Here is a 17219-nt window from a genome sequence, read left to right on the forward strand (position 1 = left end):
AGCATCACCAGCCTCGCCATCCACGCCGTCCACCTCTGACACGTGGAGCTCCACAACAGAGTGCTGTGACACATCCACCTGTACAGCAGGAGGGAGGGCTACCGCAGAGAGAGATGCGTCGCAGAGGGCACTACCCTTGCCACAGGGTCCACAGACCGAGGCTCAGCCTCCTGGACCTCTGAGCAGCAGTGCACACGGAGGCTCAGAGTCACTCGACATGTAGTCGTGGACATCTGCAGCCTCTTTCATGCCGCGCTGCTCCTGGCTGGCCCGAGCACCATCTTCTTACCTGTCGCTGTCAAAGTCACCACTGCCCTCAACAACTTCTCCTCCGCATCCTTCCAGGGTGCAACCGGGGACATCGCCGATGTCTCTCAGTCGTCTGCGCAAAAGAGCCCTGCAAATACACCGACACCCACTCTGCAGTGACACAATGGGTGGCATCAGTTGTGGGTCCTCATAGTGATCCTCAGGAGAGGGCATTATAGCACAAACCAGACAAGATTCGCGAAGACATGGCAGTAGTGGTGCCAATATAATATGTGATGTGAGTTGGTCCGAAATTCAATATAAGTAACAACCATGACAAACCCTCAAACACCCTTGTGCATCCCCATCATGCTCACGACACGTTTGCCTTACGCTGCCTAATGCACATATGTGATGCATGCCCTGTGGCTGCAGCACAGGTAGTGGCAGGTTGAGTGAGGCTGGCCGTGAAAGAGATGCACGAGAGGGTGAGTATGAGATAGAGCCATGAGATTGTATGAGGATCGGGTTGAGTGGTAGTGGCGGGGTGAGTGCTGGCGAGGTGAGTAGGTGCAGGTAAGATGAGGATGAGGTTTGAGTGGGTATGAGGGGTGATGTGACAGAGTAGTGTTGGCAGTGCTGAAGGAGATGTGGGGTGGGGGCAGTGATGCGGCAGACGGAGTGTAGGGGAAAGACTATGTGTACTCACTTTGGCTGACCTACTGAGGTCATTGGAGCGCCTCCTGCACTGTATGCAGGTGGGCGATATGTTGGTTGCGCTGGTGATCTCTGCCACCTCGAGCCAGGCCTTCCTGGTGGCAGAGGCAGGCCGCTTCCTCCCGCCCGCCGGGAGGAAGATCTCTGTCCTCCCCCTCCTCCTCACCCCATGTATTGATACCTGGAGTGAGGCATCATTAAACTGGGAGCAGCCTTCCCCCCCTGGGCTGCTCCATGCTGTGATTTTTTTCTATTTGTTGCAGCATCTGTCATTGGAGGACTGCCCCTTTAAATAGAGCTCCTCCAGCTGACAGATCTTACTGCGCATGCGCAGCCCGCCCGACGCGCAGATCAGCAGTGGGGAACCCGGAGGAGCACGTAAGTGGATCCAATTAGTGGATTGGATGCTACAATCGCGCGGAAGGCTGACTGTTAGCAGGGCTGCCAAGAACCCGCAGCCCTGCTAACATCGGGCCCATGGTGTCTATTACTCATTTTTTAAATTCACTAATCAGAAATGCAATTAGCCACATCTGGATTCCCAATAAGCCACGTAAGACTAGTGGCTAATCTATTGGATCATGCTGCTATAGACCAATTTGTCAAATATCAGTTGTGGAAAAACTCTTAAAATCCAAAATTTGAGATAACATTTTTGAATATTTAGAAATGCATGGGTTAATCGAGGACCGTCAGTACGGATTTGTTAAAGGCAAGTCATGTTTGACAAATTTGAGATTTTAATTGAAGAAGTGACTGATTGGATAGATAAAGGGAATGCAATAGTTGTTGTGTAAATGGAGTTTCAGAAGACGTTTGATAAAATTCCTCAAGTGGCTTGTAAGAAAAATTCAGCTATGTGGTATAAGCGAAGTGTAGCAATGTGGATAGCAAGTGGTTGACAGACAGGAAGCAGCATTTAGGATAAATGGATGTTGCTTGGATTGGAGCACAGTTGGAAATGGTGTATTACAGGTGACCGTATTTGGTCCGCTTTTATTCTTGCTATATGTAGATAATTTGGACTTGGCATCGGGAGCACAATCTTGAAATTTGCTGATAGCACTAAAGTAGAAAGTTTTGCAATTGTCGGAGACAATTTTGATAAAGATTTTGTTTACACAAAAGGATATTTTTAAAATTCTAATTATAATTGAAATTAAAGGCATGAAGGATAATTTAAATTTCCCATTGTTTGTTTTTTTTGTAAGACCATTTTGGCTTTGAACACACCATCAGTAATTTATAGTATGAATATTTTAACTCTGGCCTGATGGAAACAAAAGGGAAATCATTTTTAAATTGGCTGACTGCTGTTTGGAACAAAAAGGTACCCTTATCACATCTGTTCCAAACAACCTGCCATAAGTGAGGTACTACTTGATTAGAGTGGTTAAGTATGACAGATTTGTGAAAGAAGTATTGTAAAGTGTGTAGCTTGTAAGGAAGATTTTTGTTTCACATTGAAAAATATCACAAAGTTTGTTAGACCAAAATAGAAAGGATGTATTTGTTTAAATTTTCATTTACTGTGGGATACAGATTTCTCTATATAACAACTCATATCTGTGAATTGGTGTTTTCTCAAATAACTGCAAAGCCACCTTTTCCTCAATGGATATTGATCAACCGATAATCTTTCTTATAACCAGAATGTATTCTGTGTGTCAAGTGATGTAATGGCCATTGTCAGCATATACCTTGCTTTGATTGATGCATCTTTTACAATGAGGATTGAACAGGAAATATTAGGGAACTTTAATAGCATTAGGATTAAAATTAAAATTGTATGATCAGGCTTCACTGTACGCTGGGGATTAATCTGAATTTGTGTGCGCTTTATAAGGAGACTTTTGCTGCAATGTAAATGGCTTCCAGATGGTCTTGAAAGATAAGTTGTTAGAAATCAAAAAGGTTAATCGGAAGCAAGCCTCTTTTTAATCATAACTTGTGCTTGTGTTTCCTTAATTGTCTGAGCAGAGTGCTGGATGTGGGTTTTCACAATTAGTGTTTAATGAGCAATTGTCAATGTTTAATCCATAACCCTTTTTTTAAATATCATTTGAGGCAATAATGAATGATGTGGTGTTTATATTGGGGAGTGGTTATTAACCATGCCAGTAATTGCTTAGCACAAGATGAAGCCAAGTGCTAAAGTGTTTGCTGGCGTTTTTAAAAATCTTGATATACTTCGACCTTGTTGTTTACTGTTGTTTGGATAACTGGATTAAAAATCAGATAGTCTACTCTTAATTCAAAGCCACTTAATTCGAATTATCTGATTTTGTTTTGAGCATTGAATTTCCACTTTGCTGTGTTATTTATGTTGCTTAATTCAAATTACTGGATAATTTAAACTTTTTAATGCAGAAAACGACTGAATTATCAGGACTAGATTGTAATAAGAAAATATAAGGTAAAAATTTGTTTAAACGGAAGGAAACAACTAAAACTCAAAGCAAGCATTGTAAGTGTGCCAAAACTTTTACAACTCCACTGTTGTTTCAACTGTGATTATATGTTTTTTGCTTTTATAGAACCTGTTTATTACAATTTTGGCTTAAAGAAAGCCTTGTCAGAGGAATGCCTTCTGTTCAAAATACTCCCCTTTTGATAAGGAAATTATACTTCAGATATTTTTGTGTTTTTTAAAATGTCAATTTTAACATCAACCTGGAGATCCATGACTAAGTTCTCCCTTTCTGCTAGGTCACTCTGGTGACTCCAATTACACAGTGACTCCATTGCTATGGAGCCAGATAATCTCGGAAAACGATGCTGCGGCCCCGGAATGCAAATTTTCTCACGTGTAACATGGCCATGGCTCCCAGGCTTGTTCGGCTCTGAAATAGCACTCGGGTTTCTCTGAAATCACATCTTTTGCTGTTCGTGATGAAACTACTCTAATTGACATCAGTAGAATGGTCTACCGAGGAGGTAGGCTCAAGTGCCTTCACAACAGTACTAAAACAAAAAGTTGAGATATGTGGCAAGTACATTTTTCTAGCATTAAATGGAGAAGCTCTTTAAACAGAAATTGATCCCCTATGTTTTCCTTCACTTTGAAGCACTGTACATCACCTCAATTGAATTTATTGTGCAGAAACATGTAAATAAATTCTCTTCGTACTTAGCCTTGATGTAAATTAGGCCGTTGGTTAATCTCACTTTGATTGTCACTCTGAAGTAAAATATTTAGCAATGGGTTGCACTTATATTTCAGTAATTGCAGATTAAAGATAAAATTTAGTGCACAATGCCAGTTTGCTGATATCTTGCATGTGTGGAGTGGGAAGCATGGAAATGTTTTCCACATTTGCTGTTTCACAGTGGTTTTAGTAATTTGATGTAACTTGGCTACAATTCAACCTGTTTTCATAAGATCTTATAATAAGGATACTTACAGATGAAGAAGGCCATTCAGCCCTCTTTAAACTCATCCATCCAGAATAACCGTACACTTGCCCACATTGTAATATCTAGTTTTTTTTTCTTAAATTATTCCAAGATTTTCACCACCACCACTGCCTGGAAGTCAATTCCAAATGTTGATCACTCTGTGTGAAAAAGAACCTCCTTTTAATCCGTCTTAAAGTTACATTTTACTAGTTTGGACCTATGTCCCCTTGTCCTCCTTTCACTGTTTATTTTCAAGTAATATTCTGGATTAATTTTTTCCATACCATTTACTTATGTACCTCTATAAGATGCCTCCTTTCCTGGCTGAAAAGCCAAAGTCTCTGCAGTCTTGGGTCAGACCCTTACCATTAGGAAGTATCCTCGTGGCTCTTTTCTTCACTGCGTCTATTGCTTTAATATTCTCCTTGTTTCTTTGTAACCAGAACTGGGCACAGTTCTTGATGTATGGTTTGACCAGAGCAATGTTTATTTTGACCATAATTTCTACTGTTTTGGCTATGGACTTCAGTATTCAGTTAGTTTTGTGAATTGCTGCTCTGCATTCGTTGGACATGTCAAACGTTAAGTCTACTAGAGCTGCTAGGTCCCTTTAAACCTTACCCATAGCTTTTTCAACACCATTCATGGAGTATATATGTCTCCCATTTTTCTTCCTTTGTGCAGTACTTGACATTTATGTGAATTAAATTTCTTCAGCCATTGTTGATTCCACTCATATTGTTTAGCTTATTCTGTAAATTCTGTGCTGCTTTTGCTTCCACTGGTGACAGCCATGGCTCTTATGGTAGCACTCTTGTCTCTGAGTCAGAAGGTTGTGGGTTCAAGCCCCACTCCAGAGACTTGAGCACAATATGTAGGCTACACTTCACTGAGGGAGTGCTGCATCGTCGAAGGTGCTGCCTTTCAGATGAGATGTTAAACCGAGGCCCCGACTGCCCCCTCAGGTGGACGTAAAGGATCCCACGACACTATTTTGAAGATGAGCAGAGGCGTTCTCCCTGGCCAATATTCATCCCTCAACCAACATCACTTTTTAAAAAAAAGATTATTTGGTCATTATCTCGTTGATGTTTGTGAGTGGTTGCTGTGTGCAAATTGGCTGCTGTGTTTCCTACTTACAACAGTGACTACATTTCAAAAGTACTTAATTGACTGTAAAGTGCTTTGGGATGTCCTGAGGTAGTGAAAGGTGCTATATAAATGCAAGTCTTTCTTTCACTGTCCCTCTGAGTTTGGTATCATTTTCAAATTTTATCAATTTGTATTGAGCTTTATTTTAAAAAAACCCTCTATGTTTAAAAAAAAAATCAATTTTTGAATTAAATTTGTATGCAGATCTGTTGCACTCTTCAGTCTGCCTCATGAGTTGGAAGTAATTATAACAAATGGAATATTTGTCTATCGTTTCTTGTATTTTTAGTTTACTCCCAAATATTTTAAATACACACACTAGTAATTACACCTTCATTAAAAGTCATAATGCTCATAGTGGAGCTGTTTGGTTTACTGCCACAGTATGTGCTATTTTGACATGCTAATATTTTGATTACAATGTTGGCAGTTTGTTTTGTCTTGCTGTGGAGTACGGGGTGGATGAGAATCCATTAGCTTGTCCTTGCATAACAACAACTTCCATTTATACGATGCCTTTAATATAGAAAAATGTCCCAAGATAAATAATAGAGGGCTGTCTGAGCTCAGGCTTTAAGGAAGGTCTTAAAGGAGATGGGGTGGTGGAGAGGCAGAGTTAGGGAGAAAATTCCAGAGTGGGGTGTAGGTGGCTGATGGCATGGCCACCATTGGTAGGACAAAGGGAAGGGTGATGCACAGGAAGCTGGAGTCAGACAATGGAGTTTGGAGGTTAGGGCTAGAGGAGGTTACAGAGATGGGTTGGGGGGGGGGGGTGGGGGGGTGGGGAATAGTCTACGGCCACGGAAGGATTTAAACAAAAGGATGCGGATTTTAAATTTGAGGCGTTGGGGGATAGAGTGGGGTGATGAGCAAGGTGCCACTTGGTGTAGGATAGGATCCAGGCAGCAGAGTTTTGAATACACATTTCACATAGCTGTACATGGTTAATTTTTGGTTTTTATACTTTCAATGTGAAATATAAGTGTTTTACAAAAGCATGCTTCAAGATTGTTCATGCATGGTTGTTCGTGAATTCTTTTCTGCAGAAACAGAAGGACAGAGACAAATACAGACAACAAAAAATCAAAAAATCTTTGGATTTGTCAACTACAATTCCACCTCTTACTGTGACAACTGAAAAGGTAAGTGGTAATGTGATTTAAAATGCGAATAGATGTGGTGTATTGGGTTAATGATAGAATGAAACCCCAAGTATGAATCAGATTTTGCTGCTCTCGCTTTTAACAGTAAACCTTGAAAATATTTTTTTACCAGGATTTTAAACATTCATATAAACTCAGCTGTTTGTTGTGAACTTGATCCTTTGAATATGTCATCTTTCTTACTTTTATAAACTGAAGGTTAAAAGTAACTGTAGGTGGACACTCGGACAAATTGTAGACATGCACATTTCCGCTTGCCCCCCCCAAGGTTTCTGCCCCTCTTTTCTAAAGATGGGGTTCAGTTCCGTGGGTACAAAGAGGACTGTGGTACTTTGTGCTAGCTCAAGTGACTTCATCAGATCTTAAGCAGACCCACAAGTAATTTCAAAATACTTGGCTCAATGGGTTGTCATAGTTTGGTTCTGGTTTTGAAATCTCCCTCTGGTATCAAGTGGGTAAATGAAAGAACAAAATTCAAGCACCAGTAGGGTGTGAGGAACTATAATTTTCCATCATTGTTTGAGATATCCTCTACTATTGCATGTCACAACAGATAATATGTAAAAAAAATATCAATTTTGTAGATACACAGAAGCAGTTTTAAAATCTATAGGAATGTTTACACAATTGGGTGCATCTCAAATGAGTTAGAAGGATTTGAATATCTCAATACAAAGTCAGTGTTGAATCTATTGTAAGTAAATATGTACAGTATTTTATAGTGCAGCTGTTAAAATCCTAATTGCTAACATTCCTGCAGTTGGTGTAGATGAATTGCTTGTATCTGAGATAAATGCATTCATTGTTTGCATGATTGTTATGCAGACAATATTATGGGGCATCGAACTGCTGGTTCTTTTTTGGCACTAAATATTGTTCTTATTAGCTAACAGTATAGTTTTGTGTTCTGTTCTTTCCTTTCCTAATCATAACTGTTTAGACTTATACAAGCACTAGCAGCGGCTTTATGTCAGGCTCCTTGAAGAGGTTGGAAGAAACCACTGCTCGATTTACAAATGCAAATTTCCAGGAAGTGTCTACTCGCCCTTCAAGTGGGAATGAGGATGGTGAGGTTAAAGGCTTGGAAGTCAAAGGGAAGAAATCTGGAGGTCATGGCTCCAGTCAGAGGGGAAGAAAACCAGGCATTGCAAAGAATTCAGCTTGTATATCTGTTACAACAGCGTCAGCGAGCCCTTTTCCACAAGGTATGTTTAGAGTAACTGTCAATCATCCTGTCTTTATTTCAACACATTGACAATTTGCAATTTGTTTTTTGTTCTGACTGGTTATTAAATGTATGTTTGAAAGCATAAAGTGAAAGTATGTAAATATTTGCTAGCTTTCCAGTATCGACGAATAGATTAATCACACTCATCAATTGTAGTTAGTTAGAGAAAAAGAGTGAAAACTGTTGATTTAGGATTGAGCATCATGCACTGTAATGGTTATAAAGAACATCGTAGATTTTGAGTACATGATTTATTGATAAAATAATTAAGAATTGGCACAAATATTTGAAACTAATCATAAAGCTATTGTGACTAAACAGTTTTCTCAATTCATCGCTTAATTCAAATTATCTGATTTCAATTTTTTAGGATTATATTCACACTTTAATATGTTACTTAATTCAAATTATTTGATAGTTACATTTTTAGTTCAAAAAATTACATGAATTATCATAAGTAGACTGTATTACAGCTTGAACTGTAAATGTCTGACAATGTAAAAGGCCAGGGTTTATGTGGTGTTGTCATTAGAGTTTAAATAAATCATAATAGGTGTAAAATTTTCATTTTGTATCTGAAAAATGCAGTGATATTTTTTGTCTTTCCAAACTTGGGTTGTGTCTGGAATGAGCATTTTGAATTATATAACACAAAGCTGAAGTGCTCATTAGTTACAGGTGTGTCACAGATGATTGTAATGATTGGAGCAATGTGAGATAAATTAACATCACACAAGAAGCATGTTGTCAAAGCATTGGAGCATAATGGTTGGGGTGCAGTTTTGTTTTTTGTAAATAAGACGATTGACAACACTGATTATATTCACAACAAATTTTCAACAGCCCCTAAATGTGAAATTACTATAACCATCACTTCCTGTTTTGTTTAACTGAATACTAATTAAGCAAGAACACAGGAACATAGGAACAGGAGTAGGCCATTCAGCCCCTCGTGCCTGCTCCGCCATTTGATAAGATCATGGCTGATCTGTGATCTAGCTCCATATACCTGCCTTTGGACCATATCCCTTAATACCTTTGGTTGGCAAAAAGCTATTTATCTCACATTTAAATTTAGCAATTGAGCTAGTATCAATTGCCGTTTGCAGAAGAGAGTTCCAAACTTCTACCACTCTTTGTGTGTAGAAATGTTTTCTAATCTCACTCCTGAAAGGTCTGGCGCTAATTTTGAGACTGTGCCCCCTACTCTTAGAATCCCCAACCAGTGGAAATAGTTTCTCTCTATCCACCTTATCTGTTCCCCTTAATACCTTATAAACTTCGATCAGATCACCCCTTAACCTTCTAAACTCTAGAGAATACAACCCCAATTTGTGTAATCTCTCCTTGTAACTTAATCTTTGAAGTCCGGGTATCATTCTAGTAAACCTACGCTGCACTCCCTCCAAGGCCAATATGTCCTTCCGAAGGTGCGGTGCCCAGAACTGCTCTTAGTACTCCAGGTGCGGTGCCCAGAACTGCTCTTAGTACTCCAGGTGCGGTCTAACCAGGGTTTTGTATAGCTGCAGTACAACTTCTGCCCCCTTGTACTCTAGTCCTCTAGATGTAAAGACCAGCATTCCATTGGCCTTATTGATTATTTTCTGCACCTGTTCATGACACTTCAATGATGTATGTACCTGAACCCCCAAGTCCCTTTGGACATCCACTGTTTTTAACTTTTTACCATTTGGAAAGTACCCTGTTCTATCCTTTTTTGATCCAAAGTGGATGACCTCACATTTGTCTACATTGAATTCCATTTGCCACAGTTTTGCCCATTCACCTAATCTATCAATATCCCTTTGTAATTTTATGTTTTCATCTATACTGCTTACATTGCCACCAATCTTTGTGTCATCGGCAAACTTAGATATGAGACTTTCTATGCCTTCATCTAAGTCATTAATAAATATTGTGAATAATTGAGGCCCCAAGACAGATCCCTGCGGGAATCCACTAGTCACATCCTGCTAGTGTGAATACTAACCCATTATCCCTACTCTCTGTCGCTTTTCGCTCAGCCAACTTCCTAACCAAGTCCGTACTTTTCCCTCGATTCCATGGGCTTCTAACTCAGTTAACAGTCTCTTATGTGGGACCTTATCAAATGCCTTCTGGAAGTCCATATAAATAACATCCACTGACATTCCCCTGTCCACTACTTTAGTCACCTCTTCAAAAAATTCAATCAGATTTGTCAGGCACGACCTACCTTTCACAAATCCATGCTGCCTCTCCCTGATTAACTGAAAATTCTCGAGGTATTCAGTCACCCTATCCTTAATTATAGACTCCAGCAATTTCCCCACAACAGACGTTAGGCTAACTAGTCTATAATTCCCCGGTTTCCCCCTCTCTCCTTTCTTAAAAAGTGGAGTGACGTGCAATTTTCCAATCCAGAGGGACAGTTCCTGAATCTAGAGAACTTTGAAAGATTATAGTTAGGGCATCTGCAATCTGCTCACCAGCTTCCTTTAAAACCCTAGGATGGAAACCATCTGGTCCTGTGGATTTGTTACTCTTTAGTGCTATTATTTTCTTCATTACTGTTGCTTTACTTATGTTAATTTTATCGAGTCCCTATCCCCGATTCAGTATTAGTTTTCTTGGGATTTCCGGCATGCTATCCTCTCTTTCTACTGTAAATACTGACTCAAAGTAATTATTCAACATTTCCCCATTGTCAATGACAATATCCCCACTTTCAGTTTTTAAGAGGCCAACATTGCTCCTGACCACTCTCTTTTTCCTAATATAACTCTCAAAGTTCTTCGTATTGGTTTTGATATCCCTTGCAAGTTTCTTTTCATGCACTCTTTTTGTAGCTCTTACTATCTGTTTTGTGACCCTTTGTTGATCTTTGTATCTTTCCCATTCCCCAGGATCTGTGCCATTTTTTGCCTTTTTGTATGCCCTTTCCTTACCTTTTCCTTACGTCTTATACTGTCCCGTACCTCTTTAGTTATCCATGGCTGTTTTTTTTGGCAAGTAGAGTTCTTGCCCCTCAGGTATAAACCGGTTCTGTATCTCGTTAAATGTTTCTTTAAACATTTCCCACTGATCATCTGTCGTTTTACCCATTAACAGATTTGCCCAGTTTACTGTGGACAGTCTCTGTCTCATCCCATTGAAGTCGGCCTTACCCAAGTCTAGAATCTTGGCAGCTGACTCACTCTTTTCCCTTTCAAACACTACCTTGAACTCGATCATGTTATGATCGCTATTGGATAGATGTTCATGCACAGTTAAGCTGTTAACTAAATCTGGTTCATTACTCATTACTAAATCTAGTATGGCTTGCCCCCTTGTTGCCTCTAGGACATACTGCTGAAGAAAACTATCCCGGACACACTCAAGAAATTCACTACCTTTCTGACAGTTGCTAGTCTGGTTTTCCCAATCTATGTGAAGGTTAAAGTCCCCCATTAAGACCACGATGCCTTTCTTACACGCTTGTCTAATCTCTGCATTTGTACAATCTAGCACTTCACAGCTGCTGCCAGGGGTCCTATACACAACTCCCACTATAGTCTTAGATCCTTTCCTATTTCTCAATTCAACCCATAAGATCTCTGTTAGCTGCTTACCTCTCGTTATATCCTCCTTTATCATTGAAGTGATTTCATCTCTAATCACTAAGGATACTCCTCCCCCTCTTCCATTTTCCCTATCCCTCCTGTAGACCTTATAACCCGGTATATTTAGTTCCCAATCCTGACCAAAAACAGCTTCATGAACTTGCATAAAGCAAATCAGAACAAGCATGTGAACTTCAAATATCCTGGGGCATTTCTGCACCAAACTATATAGTGAGAGTGTGGAAAGATAGGATATAGAGAAAGAGAAAACCCTATTGGTACGGGCTGAAATCAGAATTCTGATCAGCATGTTATGTTGTATATTATGCTGGTTATACACTTGTAAAGCAACTTTCTGGAGCCAAAAAGAATATATTGAAAATTAGAGAATTGACATTTGGGTGTCTTAAGTTTCCACAGCACTTCTAACTTTAGGTGGATTAAGCAGGTTATAAGTCTGCCTGATCAGTATTGCATAGGGTTACCATTCTTACCTGCTAGATGTCTCGTGGCTTGGCTCGAAAGTGATATTGAAATAAGTATTGCACACTCAAATAAAAATCTAATTGTAAAACAAAAAAGCTCCAGTTGAAAAATTATTTTTTGTTCTAAGTGTTGTGTATTTAAGCACATGGTCAACTTCTAAGAACAAATAAGTTTCTGTTCAAAATTCTTATTCAGTCTCTTGCTTCACAATCTGTGCTGTTTTCTTCATCCAGTTTTCAGGATAATTGATACTTGAAAGTGGTGCATTCGAATGCCAATAATTTGAACCTTTGCTCTGCTTGTTATAGAATCATAGAAAGGTGACGGCGCCAGCACTATGCAAGAACAATCCAGCTCGTCCCTTTCCCCGTAGCCCTGCAAATTTTTTCCTTTCAAGTACTTATCCAGTTCCCTTTTGAAGGCCATGGCTGAATGTGCCTCCACTACCCCCTTGGGCAGTTCATACCAGATCCTAACGACTTGCTGTGAAAAAAGGTTTCTCCTCATGTCACCTTTGGTTCTTTTGCCAATTACCTTAAATCTGTGTCCTCTCGTCCTTGACCCTTCCGCCGATGGGAAGAGTTTCTCTCTATCTACTCTGTCTAGACCCTTCATGATTTGAATACCTCTATCAAATCTCCTCGCAACCGTCTCTGTTCCAAGGAGAACAACCTCAGCTTCTCCAGTCTATCCAAGTAACTAAAGTCCCTCATCCCTGGAATCTTTCTAGAAAATCTCTTCTGCACCCTTTCTAAGGCCTTCACATTTTTCCTGAAGTGCGGTGTCCAGAACTGGACACAATACTCCAGTTGTGGCTGAACCAGTCTTTTATAAAGGTTCATCATGACTTCCATACTTTTGTACTCTATGCCTCTATTTATAAAGCCCAGGAACCCGTATGCTTTTTTAACCACTTTCTCAATCTGCCCTGCTACCTTCAACGATTTGTGCACATATACCCCCAGATCTTCCGGCTTCTGTACCCCTTTTAGAGGTGTGCCCTCTCGTTTATATTGCCCCTCCTCATTCTTCCTACTGAAATGTATCACGTTGCACTTTCTGCGTTAAATTTCATCTGTCATACGTCCGCCCTTGCACGTGCACTGCTAACGAGTCTTAGATTTTCTTGTACTGTCTCTTAGTCTGATCCCACCTGATACTGTACTATTACTCGCTTTAGTGCTATTTTCCCCCCCGATCCATTGTGCCAATTGTTTCTCCTTTCCATTGCTACATCTGGGAAAATTGCCCAGGTATCTCCTGTCCACAAAAAAGCAGGACAAATCCAATCCGGCCAATTACCGCCCCATCAGTCTGCTCTCAATCATCAGCAAAGTGATGGAAGGTGTCATCGACAGTGCTATCAAGTGGCACTTATTCACCAATACCCTGCTCACCGATGCTCAGTTTGGGTTCCGCCAGGACCACTGGGCCCCAGACCTCATTACAGCCTTGGTCCAAAGATGGACAAAAGAGCTGAATTCCAGACGTGAGGTGAGAGTGACTGCCCTTGACATCAAGGCAGCATTTGACCGAGTGTGGCACCAAGGAGCCCTAGTAAAATTGAAGTCACTGGGAATCGGGGAAAACTCTCCAGTGGCTGGAGTCATACCTATCTCAAAGGAAGGTGGTAGTGGTTGTTGGAGGCCAATCATCTCAGCCCTAGGACATTGCTGCAGGAGTGCCTCAGGGCAGTGTCCAAGGCCCAAGCATCTTCAGCTGCTTTATCAATGACCTTCCCTCCATCATAAGGTCAGAAATGGGAATGTGCGCTGATGATTGCACAGTGTTCAGTTCCATTCGCAACCCCTCAAATAATGAAGCGGTCCGAATCCGCATGCAGCAAGACCTGGACAACATCCAGGCTTGGGCTCATAAGTGGCAAGTAACATTCGCTCCAGACAAGTGCCAGGCAATGACAGTCTCCAACAATTGTAAACAATTTTACAACACCAAGTTATAGTCCAACAATTTTATTTGAAAATCACAAGCTTACAGAGGCTTCCTCCTTCCTCAGGTGAATGTCAAGAAATCCTCGAACCTTTCGCATTTATAAATCACAGAACAATACCTGGTGATTACAGATAGTCTTTCCAACTGCCCGTTGCCAAGGCAATCAGAGTGTTCAGACAGAGAGGTGTTACCTACAGGGCCACCGAATATACAAACAACCAAAAAAAAGAGAGAGGCAGAAACATCCGGAAGGAAGAGAAAGACAGCAAATGACCCATTATATTAAAAACAGATAACTTTTGTTCGCTGGTGGGGTTACGTGTAGCGTGACATGAACCCAAGATCCCGGTTGAGGCCGTCCTCATGGGTGCGGAACTTGGCCGAGTCACAGGAGTATGAACCATGTACCTGGTGGGTGGTGTCCTCTCGTGTGATGGTGATATCTGTGTCGATGATCTGGCATGTCTTGCAGAGGTTACCGTGGCAGGGTTGTGTGGTGTCCTGAAAGCTGGGTAATTTGCTGCGAACGATGATCTGTTTGAGGTTGGGTGGCTATTTAAAGGCGAGTAGTGGAGGTGTGGGGATGGCCATAGCGAGCTGTTCGTCGTCATTGATGACATGTTGAAGGCTGCGGAGAACATGGCGTAGTTTCTCCGGTCCGGGGAAGTACTGGACGACGAAGGGTACTCTGTTGGTTGTGTCCCGTGTTGGTCTGTTGGTTGCGACCCTTCAACCAGACGAAATCGAAGTTCTCAGCCGAGGGCTCAATTTCTGCCCCACTACCAAAATGGACCCCATTAGTCTCGCGGAGGACACGGAGGAATTCATCAGGAGAATGAGGCTCCGGGAATTCTCCCACAAACCCCAAGATTGCAGCAGCGAACCCAATGAGACAATCAACGATCCGGAACAGCAGACAGAGGGATCCGCGGTACAGCAACCGAAGAGGAAAGAGTCAAACTGGACTCCTCCGGAGTGTCGCTGCCCTCAGCTTGACATGTATGCTCAAGCTGTCAGGAAATGCGTCAATGCCAGATTCATCAGCCGCACTCACAAGACATTCCAGAATGTCACCCGAGCACAACGCAACGCCATCAATGCTCTCAAGACCAACCGCAACATCGTCATCAAACCAGCAGACAAAGGAGGAGCCATCGTCATACAGAACAGAACGGACTATTGCAAAGAAGCATACCGACAACTGGACAACCAGGAACACTACAGACAGTAACCCGCAGATCTGACTAAAGAACACACCCACCAGCTCAGCAAACTGATCAAGACCTTCGATCCAGACCTTCAAAGCATCCTACGCGCTCTCATCCCACGTACTCCCCACGTGGGAGACTTCTACTGCCTCCCAAAGATACACAAAGCCAACACACCCGGACGTCCTATCGTATCAGGCAACGGAACCCTGTGTGAGAACCCCTCTGGATACATCGAGGGCATCCTGAAACCCATCGTACAGGGAACCCCCAGCTTCTGTCGCGACACTACAGACTTCCTACAAAAACTCAGCACCCACGGACCAGTTGAACCAGGAACACTTCTCACCACGATGGACGTCTCGGCACTCTACACCAGTATCCCCCACGATGACGGCATCGCTGCGACAGCATCAATACTCAACACCAACAACAGCCAATCTCCAGACGCCATCCTACAACTCATCCGCTTCATCCTGGATCACAATGTCTTCACCTTCGATAACCAGTTCTTTACCCAAACACACGGAACAGCCATGGGGACTAAATTCGCACCCCAATACGCCAACATTTTCATGCACAAGTTCGAGCAGGACTTCTTCACTGCACAGGACCTCCAACCAACGCTATACACCAGATACATCGACGACATTTTCTTTCTATGGACCCACGGCGAAGAATCACGAAAGAGACTACACGATAACATCAATAAGTTCCATCCCACCATCAAGCTCACCATGGACTACTCCTCAGAATCAGTTTCTTTCTTGGACACACGAATCTCCATCAAAGACAGGCACCTCAGCACCTCACTCTACCGCAAGCCCACAGACAACCTCACGATACTCCACTTTTCCAGCTTCCACCCTAACCACGTCAAAGAGGCCATCCCCTATGGACAGGCCCTGCGAATACACAGGGTCTGCTCAGATGAGGAGGAACACGATGGACACCTACAGACGCTGAAAGACGCCCTCGTAAGAACGGGATATGACGCTCGACTCATCGATCGACAGTTCCGACGGGCCACAGCGAAGAATCGCATAGACCTCCTCAGAAGACTAACACGGGACGCAACCAACAGAGTACCCTTCGTCGTCCAGTACTTCCCCGGACCGGAGAAACTACGCCATGTTCTCCGCAGCCTTCAACATGTCATCAATGACGACGAACACCTCGCTATGGCCATCCCCACACCTCCACTACTCGCCTTTAAACAGCCACCCAACCTCAAACAGACCATCGTTCGCAGCAAATTACCCAGCTTTCAGGAGAACAGCGTCCACGACACCACACAACCCTGCCACGGTAACCTCTGCAAGACATGCCAGATCATCGACACAGATATCACCATCACACGAGAGGACACCACCCACCAGGTACATGGTTCATACTCCTGTGACTCGGCCAACGTTGTCTACCTCATACGTTGCAGGAAAGGATGCCCCAGAGCATGGTACATTGGCGAGATCATGCAGACACTGCGACAACGGATGAACGGACACCGCGCAACAATCGCCAGACAGGAGGGTTCCCTCCCAGTCGGGGAACACTTCAGCAGTCAAGGACATTCAGCCACCGACCTTCGGGTAAGCGTACTCCAAGGCGGCCTTCGAGACACACGACAACACAAAATCGTTGAGCAGAAATTGATAGCCAAGTTCCGCACCCATGAGGACGGCCTCAACCGGGATCTTGGGTTCATGTCACGCTACACGTAACCCCACCAGCGAACAAAAGTTATCTGTTTTTAATATAATGGGTCATTTGCTGTCTTTCTCTTCCTTCCGGATGTTTCTGCCTCTCTCTCTTTTGGTTGTTTGTATATTCGGTGGCCCTGTAGGTAACACCTCTGTCTGAACTCTTCGATTGCCTTGGCAACGGGCAGTTGGAAAGACTATCTGTAATCACCAGGTATTGTTCTGTGATTTATAAATGCGAAAGGTTCGAGGATTTCTTGACATTCACCTGAGGAAGGAGGAAGCCTCCGTAAGCTTGTGATTTTCAAATAAAATTGTTGGACTATAACTTGGTGTTGTAAAATTGTTTACAATTGTCAACCCCAGTCCATCACCGGCATCTC

General features: G+C 42.3%; 1 protein-coding gene across 8 annotated transcripts in view; it reads left to right on the forward strand.

The window, feature by feature from the left end:
* mllt10 (MLLT10 histone lysine methyltransferase DOT1L cofactor) overlaps positions 1 to 17219 on the forward strand; it is a 221360-nt gene that overhangs the window by 88185 nt on the left and 115956 nt on the right. For all 8 annotated transcript variants that reach the window (XM_068007104.1, XM_068007106.1, XM_068007105.1 and 5 more), the window contains 2 exons: positions 6564 to 6659; positions 7621 to 7885. In XM_068007104.1, the coding sequence (XP_067863205.1) occupies positions 6564 to 6659; positions 7621 to 7885 (361 nt within the window). The remainder of the gene's footprint in view (positions 1 to 6563; positions 6660 to 7620; positions 7886 to 17219) is intronic.

Source organism: Heptranchias perlo, chromosome 2 (genome assembly GCF_035084215.1).
Source record: "Heptranchias perlo isolate sHepPer1 chromosome 2, sHepPer1.hap1, whole genome shotgun sequence".
NCBI classification, from domain to species: domain Eukaryota; kingdom Metazoa; phylum Chordata; class Chondrichthyes; order Hexanchiformes; family Hexanchidae; genus Heptranchias; species Heptranchias perlo.